Raw genomic sequence first — 19,869 nt, 5'->3', positions numbered from 1 at the left:
TCACTGTGCTGACATCACATTGGCCTGTTGTCAGCAGTCATTACACTCAGCAAGAGCTCAGAGCTGTTAACTTCTTTGTAGCCGCTTGCCTCCATTGACATGCGTTTATTAAAGAAAAAGGCAGAATGAGAAAGCCTAGGCTGTGAATGTAGGAACAGTAGTTCTCAAAGAAATTGGGTACCAGCCAGAAGGTGAAACACTGACCCACAGCACCTACGCAGAGAGGTAAGAACTGAGGAACCCTTCAGCATTATTACAGCCCATTCCCCTTAGTCCTTCTACAAAGCACTGCGTCAGGTATTCACATCTACTTGCCCCGCCTTAGCACCACCGTGACCTTTACTAACATGAGTCATGATGTGAAACAAAATATTTTCACATATTAAAAAGCATCGATCTGCAGGGCTGCTCTGTCTGATTATCCTTCCGGAGTCAGAGAGCCTGCTGCCTTAGTCCTGGTTTAGTTTTACCTAATACCGAGTACTGCTGCTGGAAAACTTAACTTGTGTAATTTCATGGTTATGCATTCGTTTACAGTACAGTCCGGTTACAGGTGGGAGTAATAGGGTTAGACTCCTTCCATTTCTGGTGCTCTGCAACAGTTTCAAGAAGTTCTTGGAGTTTCTTGTTGCTCAATTGGCTGTAAATTCTGATACTTATAAGTTTCCCTCGTCTTAATTGCATGATTTTTGCTCGCGAGAAAGTGTCACTCATAGTCGTTGAAATGTCACTCATAATTTCACTAAAATTTTTAAAATGTCACACATGGCAATCTGAAACCTTGGCAGCTATGAGCACAGGAAAGTTATTGGTATAAGTAGCAGCACAGAAATTTAGAAACTAGGGAAAACTTCAAGCATTTAAGCACACCGTGGACTGAGCAGGGGTCCGGGTTCAAGCAGAGTATTATAGAATCTGAGAGCTGGACACTCACCGAAAAGAACATGTATTAGAGAAAAGCGGTGAGGGGTGACCACCAGAGCGAACGAAAGGCAAGATCAGGGGCTGTGTAGAAGGGCACGTTGTTTTCGTCAGACTACTAAACAGAGGTCGATAATGCAGTATTAAGTGAGAAATAATGGAAGAATCGATGATTCTGTCAGTGCAGGAGTACGAAAAGTTACAAAATAATCTCTCCGAGAGGTGGAGGATTGAGGTGAATGTGGAATATTTTAGGGCGAAGCTTCTCTCCTCCACGCCCTGAACGTCTTCCACAACATCGCTTGAGTCGTGCGTCCAACTCTCCTCCCCTCCCCAAGTATGTTTGTACAATCCTCTACTGCCCTTTGACCCCGAGCCCTAGAAATAGCGCTCTCCGTCTTCTCTGGGCCTGTCCCCCAGCCAGACACTCTCACAGTGCGGGTCATTTACTTCTGACCCATTGTACAGGCTTCTCGCCTTACTGACCTCGGTTCGGTCCATTCTGGCCCAATGTATCGCCTCTCACCCTTCTGACCTCACTACCCTCTTCGGACCCGTCGCATCTCTTCTGGCAAAACGTGCAGCCTCTCACGCCCTTCCAATCCCACCTGCAGCCATCTTACACCTTAGGCCACCGTGTCAAGGCCCCTCGCGCACCCCTTCTCACCCTGAATGCAGGCCGACTCGCTTAGACCCCTGCTTCACCCCGCCCTCCTTCGGCCCCACATGGTGCCATGAGCCACCCCCACCCCCACAGGGGCACACATTCGTCTCCGTTTGGCCCCATTGCAGTGTCAGCTTCAGCCCCCCAGGCCTGCCCCTGTGACGCAGTTAGCGCGCGCTGCCCTCTTACCTGGGGAGCCCAGCAGGATCTGCACCACGTCTTCGTAGAGGATGAGGGTGGCCGGCCGCTCCGGGACCAGGTACAGGCTGACGGAGGCGTACACTGCGGAGGAAGCAGAGAAGAAGAGTGAGCTCAGCGCTGCACACGGGCCGACTGACGGACCCAGCCAGGCTCACAGGCGGCCGGCACCTTCCACCACCCTCTCCCAGGCAGCTGTCACCCCGCGCCATCACCCTGTCAGGGCACTGGAGGCTGGAATGCGGGGGGAGGGGGTCACACATCACTTGCACTACAACGAGAGGTCAGGGGCTTGGAATGCGGCCCGCTCACAGACAGGATGGAGCAGGTGTGAGGGATATGAGAGGCCCAGCACCTTAGCATGAGGGTCTGAGGAGGTGCGCCGGGATCCTGTCCACCTGCTGCAACCAAAACACGACACAAGCAGCACTGGCTGCTGGCAGAGCACAAACGGAGCTCGGGCTCCCCCTGCAGGAACACATCTGTAGTCTTGCAAGCTTGAGGCATCTCTTTTAGGTCTTAAGTTAGCCAAGACATTTTTATTTCAATACAAAATATATACTGTAAATCCTTACCTAGAGGAGTTCTCAGCCTGTATTGGTCTGATGTAGTTTCATTCATATTTTGCTTGCGCCTTACACAGCATACAATATGGGGCACAGGATCAGCCCTCTTCAGCCATTGACTTACCTGAATATGAGTGAGGGCATTCTGCTCTTTCACAATGTGCCTATCCGCATCGTACGTACCCTCTTCAGTGCCATGACCTACTGCTGCCATCCATCCATCCAACCCCATCCATCCATCCATCCATCCATCCATCCATCCATCCTCCCTCCCTCTCCCTCCCTCCCTCCCTCCCTCCCTCCCTCTCCCTCCCTCTCCCTCCCTCCCTCCCTCTCCCTCCCTCCCTCCCTCCCTCCCTCTCCCTCCTTCCCTCCCTCCCTCCCTATATCTGAAGCACCGCCAATTCTGCTAACGTGTGTCATATTTTTTCATACAAAGACCATTAGCAAACAAAAAACGAGGTGGTGGCAGAGTCATAAGGGTGGTGGCCAGCATCAGACCTACTGGCTTTGGAAGTGATTGTGTTTTTTAGCATGTTGCTGCGGCTCGGCTCTCTGTGTAGAGGTGGGCTTCGGCTGGTAAGATGGGCTCAGTGGATTGAGAAGGCTCCTGCTCTAGTGGGCTATGTGCGACCAGCAGGCGAAACTTGAGAATTCCACAGGGACAGACTCGGCGCTTCCTCCTTCTCAGGTCAAAAAATAAGGACCAGCGAATTTGTTTATGTACATTGTTATGATGCTACCAGACCATGAAAGTAAACACTACATCATGAAAGTATACACTACACAGGTTTGATCTTGTGTAGTAAATCCTGAAATGTACCCCACCTTGGTTTGAAGTATCAGGTTTTATTGGAATGCATAGACTGATGACTGTGGCGAAAGGTGACAGTGCATTAAACCTACATGTTTAGTTTGTATAAGATACATTTCTTGATGTGTGTGCCCGTTCAACCTCTTTAAGGGGAAGGTTTGTGACGAAGATGAAGATGACACTGTTGACATTGGAAAGCAGTTTTTTTGCTTGCTTTCCTGACCTTGTGTGTTTGGTTTTGCGGTGTACATTAAATCAATAAGGTGGTGGATTTAAATGAGGGATGTTCACGGGATAGGAAATCTGTGAGAATGGAAAGCAGGTGCATAAACTATGCCAGGTATAGGCTGCTCAGCTAGGGCTGCATAAAGATCCTGTGCTGTGCGCTGCACCGACGAAGAAGGGGGTCTGTGACTGTCTTTTTCCTGTTTATAGCAAATACATTAACTCGAAAAATGTCTGAATTAGTGCATGACAGCAGAAATCTGTAAGACAGGGTTGTAACTGCCTCTCTGTCAGTGGCGGCACTTTGTTGTATCCTCCTGCTTGCTCATACTTCTTTTCGTGCTCGCCCCGCCGCATGCACTGGAATGTGGAATCCTATGTCTAGGCATTCCTGGGATTCCAGTGCAGCGGTTGGCGTGGGCTCTACAGGTTACTTTCTCGGCTACTGAATAAACTACCAATAATCATCATATGCTGTGGAGACTACTTCTTTATAACATGAATACATCACTGGCGACTTGGTAGAAGTGGACCTACGCGATTTGAGAGCCTGCAGCCCCGGTACCTCCGGACCAAGATTACCGTTGCCGTTGTGGTATGCTGAATCTTCTCTGTCAGCTTAGCGGAGCCTTCGTTGTGGATTTATTGACACTTTCCTGAAAATCCCGCTCTTTCGTTAGCAAGCGGTGAGACTATTTTCATTTTATTCCTTTTTGTAGCTAAACGCTTGACTTCTCCGTGCGCGAATTAACGCATGCGCACTGTCACGCGCTCAGAATACTAATCTCTGCGCGAGTAAACGCATGCGCTCAAGCTCCGCATTCTAGCCTGGCAGCGTCAGCACAAGCAAGCTGCGTCAACACGAAGGCATTGTTAATCTGCCTGGCTATTCACCTTTGTGACGTCACAAAGCCCTTCTTCAAAAAAAAAAAACTTCTTATTTTATTCTACAAAAGACTATAAATATGTCACAATGAGTCTCTTTCTTTAAGAAATTATATATTTTTTTTCATTCAAGAACTTCTGCCACTGTTGTTTGTGACATCACTGTCTCTTGTTACTAAGGCATTTTGTTATACTATCTAAATTGTATTTCACCATTACTATTCATTTTCTATAATTCAGTGCCAATTATTATGGAGAGTTTCAATGCTCCTCCTCCATTTTTGGCAAGTCCTGGTGAACCACCCTTAGAATGGAAACAGTGGCGTGAAGGTTTTGAAGCATATCTAGAAGCCATTGGTGGTGAGAATTATACCGACAAACGCAAACTCGCCATCCTTAAACATTCACTTGGCGCAGAAGGAAGACAAATTCTTTCTCATCTTCCTCCCCTGACTTTAGATAATTCCTCCGAAGAAGAAGCCGATGTTTATGAAAATGCAATTATGCAGCTCGATAAACAGTTTATCAAAAAGGTCAATGAAGTCGTGGCACGTCATAAATTTCTCAGTAGACAACAACTTCCCATTGAACCAATTGATTCTTTTGTCAAGGATTTAAGGATTTTGGCTGCCAAGTGCAACTATCAGCAATTCCATGATCAAATGGTAAGAGACCAGCTTGTGCATAACGTTTCTGATGTGAAACTCCAAGAGAAATTACTCGATGCAAAGGATTTATCACTTTCTAAGGCACTTGACATTGCGCACCGATTTGAAGATATGAGGTTGGGCATCAAAGAATTATCCGATAAAAAGCCTAAAGAATCCTCTTTGGAAAAACCCAATATTTCTGTAGTTCAAAATGTCAAGAAAAACACATCTGAATTTCCTTCCAACAAACCTATGTTTCCTTCTGCCTCACATCAAAGCTTCAGAAAGGATGTGGTTTGTTTCAAATGTGGCTTTCCAGGCCACGTGGCAACGGATAAAAGATGTCCCGCTATAGGACAATTCTGCAACTACTGTAAGTCTAGAGGTCATTTCGCAAGAATGTGCAAAAGTCGCAACAGATCAAAATACTCAAATTCTGATTCTAGACGCCCCAAATTCTCTGAGATTCAACCGGTGGACATTGATGACGATGATGTTTGCACCATCTACGAAGTCGGAGAAGAAAAAAAGGACTCACCTTTCTGCATGCTTCAAATTGGATCCAAATCTATAAAAGTCATGGCAGACTCTGGTGCAAAGTACACGTTAATAGGTGATGATGTGTTGTTAAAAGAATTTCCAGATGTCATATCTTTATTTCCCTCTGACATAAAATTAAGGGGATATGGTAAAAAACCCATTGAGGTATTTGGGTACTTTCCCTCCACTTTGTCGTTTAAGGGCAAGTCAATACATGCTAAAGTATATGTTGCCAAAGATGGGTCATGCTTATTGGGTTGGCCACAACAAAGAGAATTGATGATGAAACTGGATCCTAATCATCCTGATCAGGTTTTGGGATATTCTGATTTCATCAATTCAGTTGATGTACCCTCTGACAACAAATGGGAAACTATTTTTCCGCAGGTCTTTTCCCCCAGTTTGGGTTTGCTTAAAAATTTTAAACACAAAATCATTCTTAAACATAATGCTGTTCCCAAGGTACATAAAGTACGCAACATACCTTTAGCATTACGAGAATCTGTTAAAAAAGAACTTCAGAAATTATGCGACTTAGATGTAATCGAGGAAATTGAATCCTCTGAGTGGCTTTCGCCCGTAGTCGTTGCCCACAAACCCAATGGGAAAATTCGTCTTTGTATGGATATGCGCGATTTAAATTCCAATGTGTGGGTTGATAGACATCCTCTACCCAATATTGGAGAGATGTTCTCTAAACTTAAGGATGCATCTATCTTCACCACATTGGATTTATCTAACGCATACCATCAGATAGCTCTTCATGATGATAGTAAGCATCTGACTTCGTTCATAACCACTGAGGGTGCATACAGATATAAAAGGATGCCCTTTGGGTTAGTGTCCGCATCCTCAGTGTTTCAGCGAGTAATGCACAACATGTTTAAGAATGTTTCTAATGTGTTATATTTTCAGGACGACATTTTAGTTTTCGGCAAGAAAGAACGTGAACATTCTGAAATTTTGTTTAAAGTCCTGTCCATCTTACAAGACAATGGTCTTACCCTCACCAAGGAAAAGTGCAAATTTGGAAAAAATTCAGTAGATTATCTGGGCCATTCCATCAGTAAAGAGGGCATCTCTCCCAAACTGAGTTTAGTTAAGGCGATTGAAAATGCACCTGAACCTGTCAACAAGGATCAACTCAGATCCTTTCTCGGTTTAGCCGAGTATTATGCCAAGTTCATCCCTTCCTTCTCTGATAAAACTTCTCACTTACGTAGGTTGATGAAAAACCAACAACAATTTATTTGGGATGACAATTGCAAATGTCAATTTAATTTTATTAAAAAATGCATTATTTCTGCTCCTGCCTTATCCCCGTTTGACACCAATTGTAAATCATTTATTGTCACGGATGCAAGCAACGTTGGCATTGGTGCGGTTCTGATGCAGAAGCAAAACAGCGGTTTTGTCACAATTGCTTTTGCATCAAGACCGTTACGGGGTGCTGAAACAAAATATTCCACTCTCGAAAAGGAAACATTGGCTTGCTGGTGGGGAATTGAGTACTTTCGCAGATATGTATACGGTACAGATTTTGTTGTACGCTCTGACCATCGTCCCCTTGTAGATCTTTTTACGACCAAAGGATGTGGCAAAGCCACTTCCAGAATTGCAAGATGGCAGTACAAGTTACAGGATTTTCATTTCTCTGTTGAATATATTCCCGGTGCAAAGAATGTCCTTGCTGACTTTCTTTCTAGGTTACCTGTAGAAGATGATAACCATGTTGCTCCTGATGATGATCCTGACAAAGTGGTGTCAATTTGTGAAGTCTCCAATGGATGCATCCGTGAAGATGATTGGGTTTTGGCTTGTAGTAGTGATCGTGATTACTTGGATGTCGTGTCTTTTGTCAAAAATGGTTGGCCTTCCAAGAACAGTTTATCCCCTAATATCTTACCTTACTTTCAAGTTGCTCAAGAACTTTCCATCCAGGGAGAAACTTTGTTGAGAGGCTTACTTTTGGTAGTTCCGGACAGCTTAAGGGACACCGTATTAGACATGGCTCATGAGGGTCACCCAGGCATGTCCAGTATGAAAAGGAGAATAAGAAGTGAATTTTGGTGGCCTGGTATCGACAAATTAATTGAAAAAAAAGTAAGATTTTGTGTTGAATGTTGTGTGAGTGATAAATCGCAAAAACCTGTTAAATATCATCACGATTCTATCTCGAGACCATCAAAACCATGGGAATGTGTTTCTATAGACATTGCTGGTCCGATGTCTTTAGGTCAAAGTCCAGTCTATGCCATTGTTTTGATAGACCAGTTCTCCAGTTGGCCTGAAGTGAAATTTGTTCCCCATGTATCTTCTAGGGTAGTTATCGATTTCCTCAATTCAATTTTGGAAAAAGAGGGTTTCCCTACTTCCATCCTTTCTGATAATGGCACACAGTTCACCTCTGCGGAGATGAAGTCATTTTGTTGCAACCATGGCATTTTACACAAACGCTCTTCTGTATATTACCCTCAAGGCAACGGCATGGTTGAAAGATGGATTAGGGTGCTCAAAGAAGGTCTGCAACTTGCTGTATGCAACGGTGAGAATTGCTACGAGGCTGTTAGGAAACTTTTGTGGAGTTATCGGAATACTCCTAAGTCCGATGGTGATTTGTCCCCTTTTGAGAAAATGCGGGGGAGGAAGGGTGTATGTAACTTAAGCCAGCCCTGGATGCGGGATCTTATAGATGGTAAACGTATTAGACGCTGTGCTCCTGTGGTGTCTGCTAATTTCAGCAATCCATGCAAGGTTGGTGATTGGGTACGTGTGAGAAAGTCTGGTTTTCTTAGATCTGGTGTATCACATTTCTCTGACCCATTGTTAGTAGTTAGAGTGGGTAGGCAAGTAGTGGAATTGTCAGACGGCAATGTTTGGAGCCTCTCCAAGGTTGTCAAAGTTCCGTCTCACCTTAGTAGTTCCCTTTCTCCTAACCAATCAGGAACCTCTTTTTCTTTTTCCAGTTCATGTCACCGTCCTGCTTCCTCTCATCCTCATCTGCCAGTTCCCATTCACACCCGCAATATGAGTTTTCCCCGTCTGAGGAAACCTCCTGTTTGGCACAAAGACTACAATGTTGGTGAATGATTTTCTTCCATCAAACTGTTATGTAATTTCTTTCATTGTTTTGTTTATATGAATTTTATGTTATAGTTAATTCTTTTCTTTTCTAGAAAGGAGGATGTGTTGTATCCTCGTGCTTGCTCATACTTCTTTTCGTGCTCGCCCCGCCGCATGCACTGGAATGTGGAATCCTATGTCTAGGCATTCCTGGGATTCCAGTGCAGCGGTTGGCGTGGGCTCTACAGGTTACTTTCTCGGCTACTGAATAAACTACCAATAATCATCATATGCTGTGGAGACTACTTCTTTATAACATGAATACATCACACTTCCTCTAAGGCTGAGGAACGTCGCCCCACTGCTTTGTAGCAGTGTAAATAAAGGAAAAATAAAATAATAGTAACTCGTTGTTATTATGATTTTATTTTTTCCTGCTGCAGCAGCTTTGTGGGGCAGGGCGGGGCTTGGCTGTCGTCACATCCAGCAGGGGGAGGAGTGGTATGTGCACTTAAGTGCGCATGAATGTTTGGCTAGCCGTCTTGGGACGGCCAAACAGTCATGTGTACTTTGCATGTTCTCCACCCAGGATGCATTACAGCCTGGGTGGAGAACAAGCCCAGGTCTCAGTCACTGTCTGAGCGCCGAACCACAGTGCTCAGACCAATCACAACGCTGCATTGCAGTGTTGTGATTGGCTTAGGGGGAGCCTGGGTGCTTGCTGTTCCAGCCGGGAAAGACGACAGAGGAGTAACCCCCTTCCCCCGCCCTACGCCCTCTCACCCGCACCCTGCACCCCGCACTCCTACCCGCCCCCTGCCCTTCTACCCCTGATCCGTGCCACTGCTCTACGTGTTTCCCATCTCTGTCGTCAGCACTCCCTGGACCCACATTATAGACAGGAAGAACTTTCATGGTCCGCACCACAGTGCACCTTTACTGGGTGTACGAGGCACAGTCCGAATCAGAGATCCCCTTGGAAGCAGGTGTAGTGAGCGACTTCACCCACCTACAGGGAGATGCCTGGTAGTCTCTGGCCCACAGTGACCCCTTCACTAGGGGCACCCTCAGGGGATGCACTAACTGGGCACCACCTCCAGTGCTAAATTTGCAAAAGAATAAGTGCCAGGACTTCTTCTCAGAAGACTGCCACTGGTACTGAAGAATGTCGATGTTGTCAAATATTGAGACAGCTTATTCTTGATTCCTCTTCATGTCTCTTTCTTCCTCTGCCCTATACGTCCTATGTCTTTATCTCACTCATGTAGGTTCTTTTTGATCTCTGCATTCTCTTTTTCACTGTTTTTACACTGTATTTCTCTTCCATTTTCTTCCCCATTTTTGGCCTTCTTCTCCTTTCTTTCTCTTGATCTGGATCAAAGTCTGATGATGAAAAAAATACCTGATGTCCAAAACTGAGTGCCAGGGGGCGATACCTGAAACCACTAAATTAAGCACTGACTACCTCTATGTGGCGCCCAATCAATGTGTCTCCCGACAACCCCTTTGCCACTGCCTCTATATTATATCACAGGCACAAACACAAAGATTTCCCACATTTTCCTGGGGTCCACAACCAGGGAAAGGAGGGACTGACCATTAAGTGTCTGCGGCCCCTTCTGTAATACCAAACTATCCCTGGGACACTAAAAGCAGACACACACACACATTGCACCCAGTGGGCACACAGGGGACTTGCAATCACTTTGCCTCTCGAGTCACTGCCAGCATCTTGTTATGAGTTGCTTTTATGGCATCTGGCTTAAAACGGCTCTTATAAAAATGCCACCTTCACTGAAAACTCAAATAAAGCCTCTTGTTAAGTGGGAGCTGGAATCCTGCTCCGCTCCCCTGAATCAGCACATTACTGGAGCTCTAAATACAGTAACTTAAGCAGTGATTCCTCATAGACCTGTTTGAAACAGAGCAGTTCTTACTGGTAAATCGAGCCATAGGCTGACCATTCTCCGAGCTAAGACCACGCTGGAAGAGTTTGTGCCTGAAGCCTTAATTGAAATGGATGCCCATCCGTAGAGCTTGTCCATGCAGCAGAAGCACGAGTACCTCAAAGCCACGCAGGAACAGCCTCTCATCCTCCCGAGAGAGTGAAGATAGCCCAAGGAATGGAAACCAGGTGTACCACGTTGGTGATCTGTTCAGGCATAATAAGACATCAAGGGATCACTACAGAGAAGGGGACCTCCCTAGTGGATGGACATATTCCACACAGGAACAAAGGATTTTTTATAGCCCAGTGCCAGCCGTATCACAGCACAATCCCTCCACTATGTGCGATGTAGAGGTGAACCTGTGGTGAAAGAGTTCAGCGGACCCTTGGAGCCACCGCCTGTCACTTACCCACAAGGTGTTTAGCTCCACCGCTTCTAGTGATCGCAATATGCGATTGGTACTTAGCAGGAATAAGCGTCTCATTGTTTCTTGGAACTTCATTTACTCCCTAGTGCTCCCACCCAAAAAAATACCTCTTTCAAATGAGCCCCATTCTCTATCACGACTAGTAATTGTGGAGGCAATGCCCTATGTGCTTCTGGTGGAACCTACTATACCAGCAGGTCAAAGGGAAATCTGGACAACAATGTAAAACCTTAACTGTACGGACAACTATATACAATACCTATAGACTACCTTAACGTTCAATGAGTATCCCAGAACCATCACAAGCACTGACAAAGCCAACAGGTCACGCCTTTTAATTTTGCTTTTGCCAATGCAGACCTATTGACTCAGCCAATGCGTTCTGCCAATGCTGGTCAGCATTGTCAAAAAAACAAAAATGCACCATGATGTGACGGCGGCCGGGCGTGGCCGAATATGTGCATGTATATCATATTGCGCCATTTTGTTTTCTTGTTAATTTGCCATTTCAATACCTAACCTAAACGACAACATAATATTACATCAACTTGATTGTGATTCATGATTGCAACCACAGCAGTAGAGATCCTTCTGCTACCTGTGAAATCACTGCAGACTTCCCAGGATCGTGGTCCAGGCAGTGTTACATTAAGTGAGGTAGTCCCTCTCCTCTGGCTGCTTTGTGCCTTCTCACAGAATTACTGGACCTTTGACTATCTCACTGAGAGTAAATAGTGGTGATACCTCAGCCGAAGACGCGAGGTTAAGGTTTCACAGCCTTTGTGACCCTAGGTCTTCTGAGGGTTCACCAACCCTGCCTCATAGGATGGGAAAATGCCATTCATTTAATTGGTGCTAGTACTGTGTTTATCTTAAGCTATGTTAAGTCTCTTTGGGTCCATAACTCGAAACCCTAAAGGCTTGCTTCTAGGGTTTAACACTAATTCATCTACATGGAATTGAAAGGCTTATGTTTGTTACAAGCAATCTCTCTGGATGCACATTGATGTTCACTGATCACAATCACCCTCATTACACTCCATTTGATCCAAACCACCACACTGTATCCTATGAGCAAGCTCTCAGCACTTGACCACAAGTACCACGAGTGAGACAAGGAAGGAGAGGAGGGCTTAATTTGAACTGGTGGTTTCCAGTGCTTGGCACCAGCACTTAATTGTCAAAACCAGCACTTATGACAGTCTGCCACATGGTGGCACTGTTTGTCTAATTTAAAATTTAGCACACCAGGCATTTATTAACTCAATATATCCATTACAAATAACTAATACCTGTCGTCCTTGCCATTCTTATAGCTTTTGGGGCCTGGAAAAATTTGAATTGTCAGACTTGTAGGAATGTGATGGTTTGTTGTTGTGTTAGTGCGGTCAGTGGCAGGCTGGCATGGGCAATGGGTGGTGCAAGCTGCAGTGGCCTCCTAACGAGGGCCCGGGCACTTATTTTTTTTTTACAAATTAAGCACTGACAGTCTTGCCTAACCATCTCAACATCCAGAATCCTGGCCTAGAGAGAACGGGAACTTTTATCTCTGACACTAATGGGTGTGTCTGATAGCCCACCGGATCTGGACAAATAACGCAGAAGGCTTATGTTCTCATTACGAGAGGTCCGTAATTCCTGATGGGGCCTGTAACCCCATGGGCAGCAGCAGGGACATTGTGGCCAATAGAGTTCTTGCAGAACTCCAAAAGCAGCTGAAATCTCTGGGGGAAACTAAAGGGGAGCAGGACAAATTACCAGGGCAATTGGAGCAAAAAATACTAACTCCTCCAATAATTTCTCATTCAACCCAGATTGGTCAATAATTTCATTCCAGATATTCGCATGCTGCAGAATATGATGGTCTTTTGGCGTGAAGGTAAGGGACGTATACAGAGTCCATGCCTTGCTAAGAAGGAGTTGGTGCAAGACAGCCAGCTCCAAATGAGCACACAGAATCCCTGGGGATTCTTTTAGCAGCACTTGGTGCAAGAGCAGCGTTACCAGATGACTCTTCGTCACCGGGACACCCCTATTCCTGTCCTGGAGTTTTCTTTTGCAAATCTTTGTTTTCAGATGTTTCTTTTAAATTGCTTCAATTGAACTGACACAAGCCGACGACTCCCAGAATGCAATGGTGTATTAAATAAAAATGCCGGTGCTGGACAAAAGATTCCAATGGCACGGAGTTATCTGAGAACCCTGTACAAGGCAGCCAGGTCTAGGGAAGCAGACACTACCAGTCTAGTCTCTATGAACAGCATTCGGTGTTTGAGAGACGGCTGCATTTGAGCCCAGAAGAGTTCCAGATTCTGCCTGAAGAAATTGGAGCAAGCGATCCGATTCTCTAGGAGTGCATAGAGCGCCACCATCATTTCTTGTTGAAATACTGAATAGCAGGACACCTGGTGTGGGTAAAAGCAGGCACTACAGGGCCTATTCACAAACTGCATTTTGTACTACTTTAGTAGTATGATGATAGCACTACTAAAGTACTACAAAATGCTCCTCACAAACCTACGAGTGTAAATTTCCACCTCTCCTACCTTTTCTATGGGGAGATCCTCACACATGTAAGTTTACTACTTAGTAGTCTTAGTCTGGCCAGGGTGTGTGGGTAGAAAAAGGGATTTGCATACTACAAAATGGGAGAGGTTTAATGACTGTAAGGAGGGGTTGAGGGAAGGCTACGTAGGGTTTAAGGGAGGGACATGCATGCACTCACAAAAGAGTAGGTCGATTGCTATTCACAAACTGCACTTCTAAAGTTAATAAAGCCAAAAAGGGACTCAAAACAGTAGTAAATTGCTACATCTCAGAGCTGGAGTAAATCCATCACATGGCTAATCACTGATACTGCAACACTGTCCCCTAGAATAAAATGGGGGTAGAGACTTAAAATAAAAACCCATAGGAAATAATGTATAATCAAACTACATTGTTTAAAATAGTAAAAATATAAATAAATATAATGTAATGTAAACAAAAATGTAAAAATAAAAGACCCCACAATTTAGGTGGAGCTCTTAATGTGGCATAGGGAACATTTAAAAAGTACATTTAGTTTTATAATAAAATAGTGAAAATATGTATTTTATGTTAAATATTAATACAAGTTAATTTGATATATTTGTTTTACATGAAGAACAAAATAGAAAATGTTACACCACTTTTAATATATTAAATAAAAAAAATTGAAATTCTGAAGTTTAAATAAAAATTCCCACCTAAAGTTAAAAAAAATATGATGGATTAATAATTATTAAAAGTAATGTATACAATTAATTGATAGTAGTTTAATTGTATTTTAATAAAAATAAAAGTTACATTAATTCATATTTTTTTAATTATGCAAAAAATTTGGTAAATTATTTTATAATTAAATAATAATTTTGGTCTATTTTTAGATATTTTTTTTAATTAAGTTATATGTATTTATATTTTACTATTTTCAATTATTACATTTGGTGTTTTATTTTAAGTCCCCAACTCTATTATTTTCTATAGGAGGGAGTTTTAGTATGAAAAGTTGGCCTTGTGTGGTGCTGGACGTACTACTGTTTTTTTTTTGGGCAGTAGTAACTTACTCTTGTAAGTTTGGTTCTATTCTCCTTTTTGGGGTTTCAATACGTGCAAAACTACACTTTCGAATAACTACACTTGAAGAGTGAATTATACACAAGTGCAAGTTACTTTTGTGAATAGTGACTTACATTTATCTATTTGAGTCTAGGACTGGGGTTTTCTAAGGACTCTTTACCTGTTTCTTCTTCTGTGGCAAACAGCCCCTCATCCCTCTGCAATAGGGGAGAATGGGGTTCTGGAAAAAATTAGCTTGTGGCCATTTTGAATAAAGAGAAATGCCAGCATGACATCTCGATGAGAGGATAATGCTCACCCTCCTTCCCATGCTGCATTTAAACACAAAGGAGGGGGTGGGGAGAGAGCCCCTGACACCCCAAGGGCCCGCCGAGCCTTGACAGCTCTGTGGCTGATGGAAGAGGCCTGGCCGACCTCAGTGGAGATGCTGCCTGGCGCTGGGACAAGCAGCCCGTGAGTGCTTTCCAAAACCCAAGGAGAAACAGATGTTCCCAAACACCAGCAGTGCAGGAGGGGGGTCTTGGGGAGGGAGTTCGGCATCCTCTGAGCAGAGGTGGGGTCTTTGCAAAGAAATGAAAACTTCCTGGTGAAATCGGAAGCGGCGACACTCATGTGGGAGAACTAGAAACAGAGCAACAATGTGTCTCTGTGTATCACTAAAAGAAAATGGTGAGTTAGGGGTAGTGTGCACTGTATGGCACCATAAGGTTGAAATTCAAAAGGATGTGTGTGAGATAAGTGGGGGGAGAGACGGAGCGGGGGCTGAAATTCACCGGAGGGCTCATAGGCGCTGAGGGTGCCGGGTATAACATTTAACAATAGAGCCGTCTTTCTCTGGGGGATCAGCCGTCCACTAAGGAGGGCTGACACACACTGGGGTGGGAGAGATGATCCCGGTGAGAGGGGCAGGCAGTCACTGAAAGAGTCTTAACTTCCACTGAGATGTGAGAGCTGACACTCACAGAGTGAACTGATTGAAATACAGTGAGGGCAGAGCGGGACTGGCAACGCTGCTCATGACAATTTCCAGGAGGGCTGTAGGGCTAGGGGGCTGTTTTCACAGCAGGATGGCCTACCGCCCACCCATCCCCTACTGCCCCATTCTAGTTGTGGAATCCTGCAGTGTGGAACAGGGTTGCAACATGTTTGCCAAAGCTGATTTCGATTTCCAGTCCAGACATGAACGTGGCGGTGAAATCCACAAGGTGTGGGGATTGGAGGGGGTGTGGGGGGCAACATCAACTAAGCCATGGGTCCAACAGCCACTTCTTTAATGTACAAATATGATACAGTCTACTAAATATTCAGAAAAGTGTATTTCTTTATCCTGCGGAAGAGTGCATCTCAGTACACCTCAGTTATATCACTGCAGTGAGACGTATTCATTAAAAGTGATAACTTATAAAGATCAACTTAAAAAATTCACACATAATTCCCTGAGCCCTGAAGGCAGTAATATGAGTGAACTAAGTAGCCAGTTAGTTGCCATATTTACCCTATATTTGACCTAGAATCTTATTATAGATGGAGCAAAAATATAGTGGATTATATCAAACAGAAGAGGTTTTTGTGCAGCGCACATCCTGAACTGACATATTTGAAGGTGCTGCTATCGTAAGTGATAGTGAAGAAAAAGGCAGCTTGATGAAATAAAATATATGCCTAGGCTGACACAGGTTGGTGAAGTGGGGAAGCCGGGATTGGTACCAGTTTTTCTAGTTTTGCACACTAAGCAATTCTGCCACTAGATGGGTATCTCTTTTTCTCTCTCCTTTTTAACATAAAAAAGTTAATGCTTTATCTTTAATTTTTGGTGCATGAGGTTGGAACATGGGTGGCAGGAAGAAGCCACATGAAAGTTGAGCAGTTTTTTGCTCTCGAGTAAAAGAGGACTGCAAGCCGAGCCAGAGCCAGGCATCCAGTCCAAGCCTAACTTAAGCTTTCAGTGGCTCGGCAACCTCTAGTTGCATTACATAGTGGACCTTCAGAACCCATGCATCGATAAGAGCTTGAGGATGGGAGCTGGGGATGGGGAAATATGGTTTCCCTTCGGGCAGTGATACTCAAAGTACGGCCCGGGGCGTTTGCGGCACTCTTCACCTTTAAATGGGGCCCCCTTGGTGAACAACAGCACCAGCTCCTGTTTAGTTGCTGAGCACTAATATTCTATTTTAAAATAAATGGTGAAGCATTAAGCTGCAAATAAATGCTTGCCCGTTTATTTAACATGTCTTTGTACCTCATTAAACAATCCCTGACTCACCCAGACCCCCTACCGCCACCCTGCTGGCATCGATGCGGCCCTCGGTCATAACACAAACTGTACTTTGAGGCCCCTGAGCAAATGGTTGTGAGTACCTATGCCTTAGGGTTTGTGTGTACGTTTGCATCCTCGTGAGGGATTGGTAAACATCACTTACAACGAAACTTTTACAACGCACTACCATTACAACGCGGTCATTACAACGCAAACTATTACAACGCATTGCGCTGGGGGGCGCTCTAGGATAGGGAATAGGTTAATTTACTATCCAATAACCTTCCCTAGTGTCCACGGGGACTGGAGTTGGAATAGTAAATTAAACTATTCACTATCCAACACCCAAAAGCGCTATGCGTTGTAATGGTATGCGATGTAAAAACCGCGTTGTAAAGGCAGGCGTTGTAATAGCCTGCGTTGTAACATCATACATCCGAGGGATTGTATGTGAGGATAAGTCCCCTTACCTTGCGGAATGCAAAGACATAGGATCCGCTCAATTGTCCATGGAGGTGGGCCAGTGTAGAGTAGGAGAGTCTCTCAATTTCTTTTTCTCCCAACTCACACTGATGATAAAATTCTGCCACCTTCTTGTTTTTGTGGTGATCTGTATCTATATTTCTAGTCAGTGGCGTTGAGTTTGTATTTGGTAAGTGTTTGCTTGTGCTTTTGTTTTTTTGTAGCGTTCAAGCTTGTTTTAATATCCATTGATGGACCACAGTGCTTAATTGTAAGAAAAAAAAGTGCCAGGGCTCTCTCATCATGAGGCCACTGCAGCTTGCACCACACATTGCCCCTGCCACTGCCAGTGCTGCCAATGACAGTACAAATACAACTATTAACTATCACACTTACAAGTGTGACAATTCAGACTATTTCAGGCTTTCAAAGCTACAAGAATGGTTTGGGCAGCAGGTTATAGTCATTTTTAATGGTTAGTAAATTGATAATTATTCAATGTTGAGGTAATCTCTAAATTATCCAAACTGTGCCACCTTGCATAAGCATAATTATTAGAAACAGAAGAATAATCTCCATGGGAAGGATCACCACTCTGTGAGAAGAGGTGGCCGACCTAGCAAGAGCTCAATCCAGAAGCCTGGTTCTGGCTGTGCTCAGGGTTGTCTGTGAACCTCGACCCCAAAAACAAGCCAAACTCTGATCAGACGAGATGTGGCCTAGTGGCAACATTTGCCAACCATGTATCATCCGGAACCGGGTTCAAATCCTGGCCTCGACTCAGCATTCTGTGAATCCTAGCAAATCTCTGTGTGCCTAAAAAACCTTTGTAACTGTTCTATGTCTGTTGTGAATCGCTTTCATGTCCTTCTGCTGGGTTTGCACAATGTAAAACTGCCCAAAATAAAACGTAGAATCTGCCTGTCACCCACACTATAAATCTTATCTACCAAGAATGAAAGACAAAGAATGAATATTGGGAGAGAGACAGAGATACCCATTACAAGAAATACCACACAATCTGGAATGGCAGACCTGAGACACGGTTTACAGTATTACTTTAATGGGGGGCACAATGAATACTGCAGCCCGCTAGTAGCATTTAATATACTAGCTCTGGGTTTATGTAGTTCCATATACTAGGGCCAGATCACAAAATTAAATGTATCAATCAGGTGTATACCAATTGTACCACGTTTGGAAGGGAGAGCACATGCACTTTCCCACTGGTTAGCAGGAGTAAACTGTGCAGAGTCCTAAAACCAACAAAAATGGGTTCAGAAAAAATAGGGTAGTGAAGGCAAAAATCTGGGGGAATACCATGCATGGACGATCATTTCCAACACCCATCTAGTGGCTGAATTGCACAGTATGAAACTGGAAAATTTTTAATCAATCCCAGCTTGACCAAATTGTGTGATTTCAGGCAAATAGTTTAATTCCCCAAATGTCTTATGTCTGATTTAGTAGCCTATAATGTTTCTCCATCTATTATAATAATCTAAGCAACAATTAAGGTATGCATGACTGCTGACCTGCCTCTTAGCTCACTAATAGCATTGTCATCATGGCAGGGGCAGGAATGTTTCTCAATTCATTATTAGAGACACTAAATTTTAATGAATGTTTTTCAAATAATCTTATATACTAAGGTGAAATGCTTCTGATTGTTACAGAAATACACTTTCTTGAATTTAGAAGACACATTATCATACTCTAACATGATGTTTGTTGCATGATTTCAATGCCAAATAATTTCAAGGTTTGGATAGAGCACAGGCTCTTAGAAGCTGAGCCTGCCCTTGGCCTGGCATTGCCTGATAATCTGTTGGCTTGCCCACCTCTATCTGTGAGGATAAGCCCCAAGGACTGATAGCGGGTGAGCATGGGCCCCAGGTAGGGTTATGTTTTATGGTTGAACACTAAACAGGATAGGCTTCAGCAGAGGGGCGTGTGACTAGGACTATATAAGGGATTCTTTTTTGAGGTGGGGCTCCAGAGAGAGAGACGGAGGAAGCAATGGAGTGAGAGGGAGGCGGACCACCACACACCAATGGAAAGACATGGAGCTCTGGGCAAGATAGCTTGAGATACCTTCCCCTAACCAATGAGAAGCATGCATTACACCCCCACTGGTGGAAATAAGGAGATATGAATATATATATATATATATATATATATATATATTGACGACCAAAGTCTCCTGCGCGTTTCAACTCTCCCTCAGCATTCGCAGGAACACAAAGCACGGACCAAATTTCACGGTGATGAATATTTTATTCGCTTGTCGGTTCCATAATGTTTCGGCACCCAAGTGCCTTGCTCACATGAGGTCATAGTGGGCGGGATTTGGAGGGGCATGATATGCTCCTACTTTTTTGTTTTATGAGAAACTGTTCTCCTACGTTTTGTAAAAAGACAACCATTCCGTGACGTTTAAATCTGATAGTTTAAATGCTTTAGCTATAGTGTCTTTCAGTGAAACTCTTGTGCTGTGAAACCAAAGCCTGGCAGACAGCTAAACAAGCCTTCCAGCCTCCCTGAAAGAATTGCAATTGCGTGCAGCAAGTTAATCTGCAAATGTAAAAGGTCATCTGTAAATGCAAAGAGTGCCTGGGAGCAGGTACAGGCTTTAATTGATCCAATCA

General features: G+C 44.1%; 1 protein-coding gene across 3 annotated transcripts in view; it reads right to left on the bottom strand.

The window, feature by feature from the left end:
- FAM171A2 (family with sequence similarity 171 member A2) overlaps positions 1-19,869 on the bottom strand; it is a 241,041-nt gene that overhangs the window by 125,483 nt on the left and 95,689 nt on the right. For all 3 annotated transcript variants that reach the window (XM_078645170.1, XM_078645168.1, XM_078645169.1), the window contains exon 3: positions 1,775-1,867. In XM_078645170.1, coding sequence (XP_078501296.1) covers positions 1,775-1,867 — 93 coding nt within the window. The remainder of the gene's footprint in view (positions 1-1,774; positions 1,868-19,869) is intronic.

Source organism: Lissotriton helveticus, chromosome 5_1 (genome assembly GCF_964261635.1).
Source record: "Lissotriton helveticus chromosome 5_1, aLisHel1.1, whole genome shotgun sequence".
Lineage (NCBI taxonomy): Eukaryota > Metazoa > Chordata > Amphibia > Caudata > Salamandridae > Lissotriton > Lissotriton helveticus.
The sequence above is the reverse complement of the archived record's forward strand: the minus strand, read 5'-3'. Positions and strand labels throughout refer to the sequence as shown.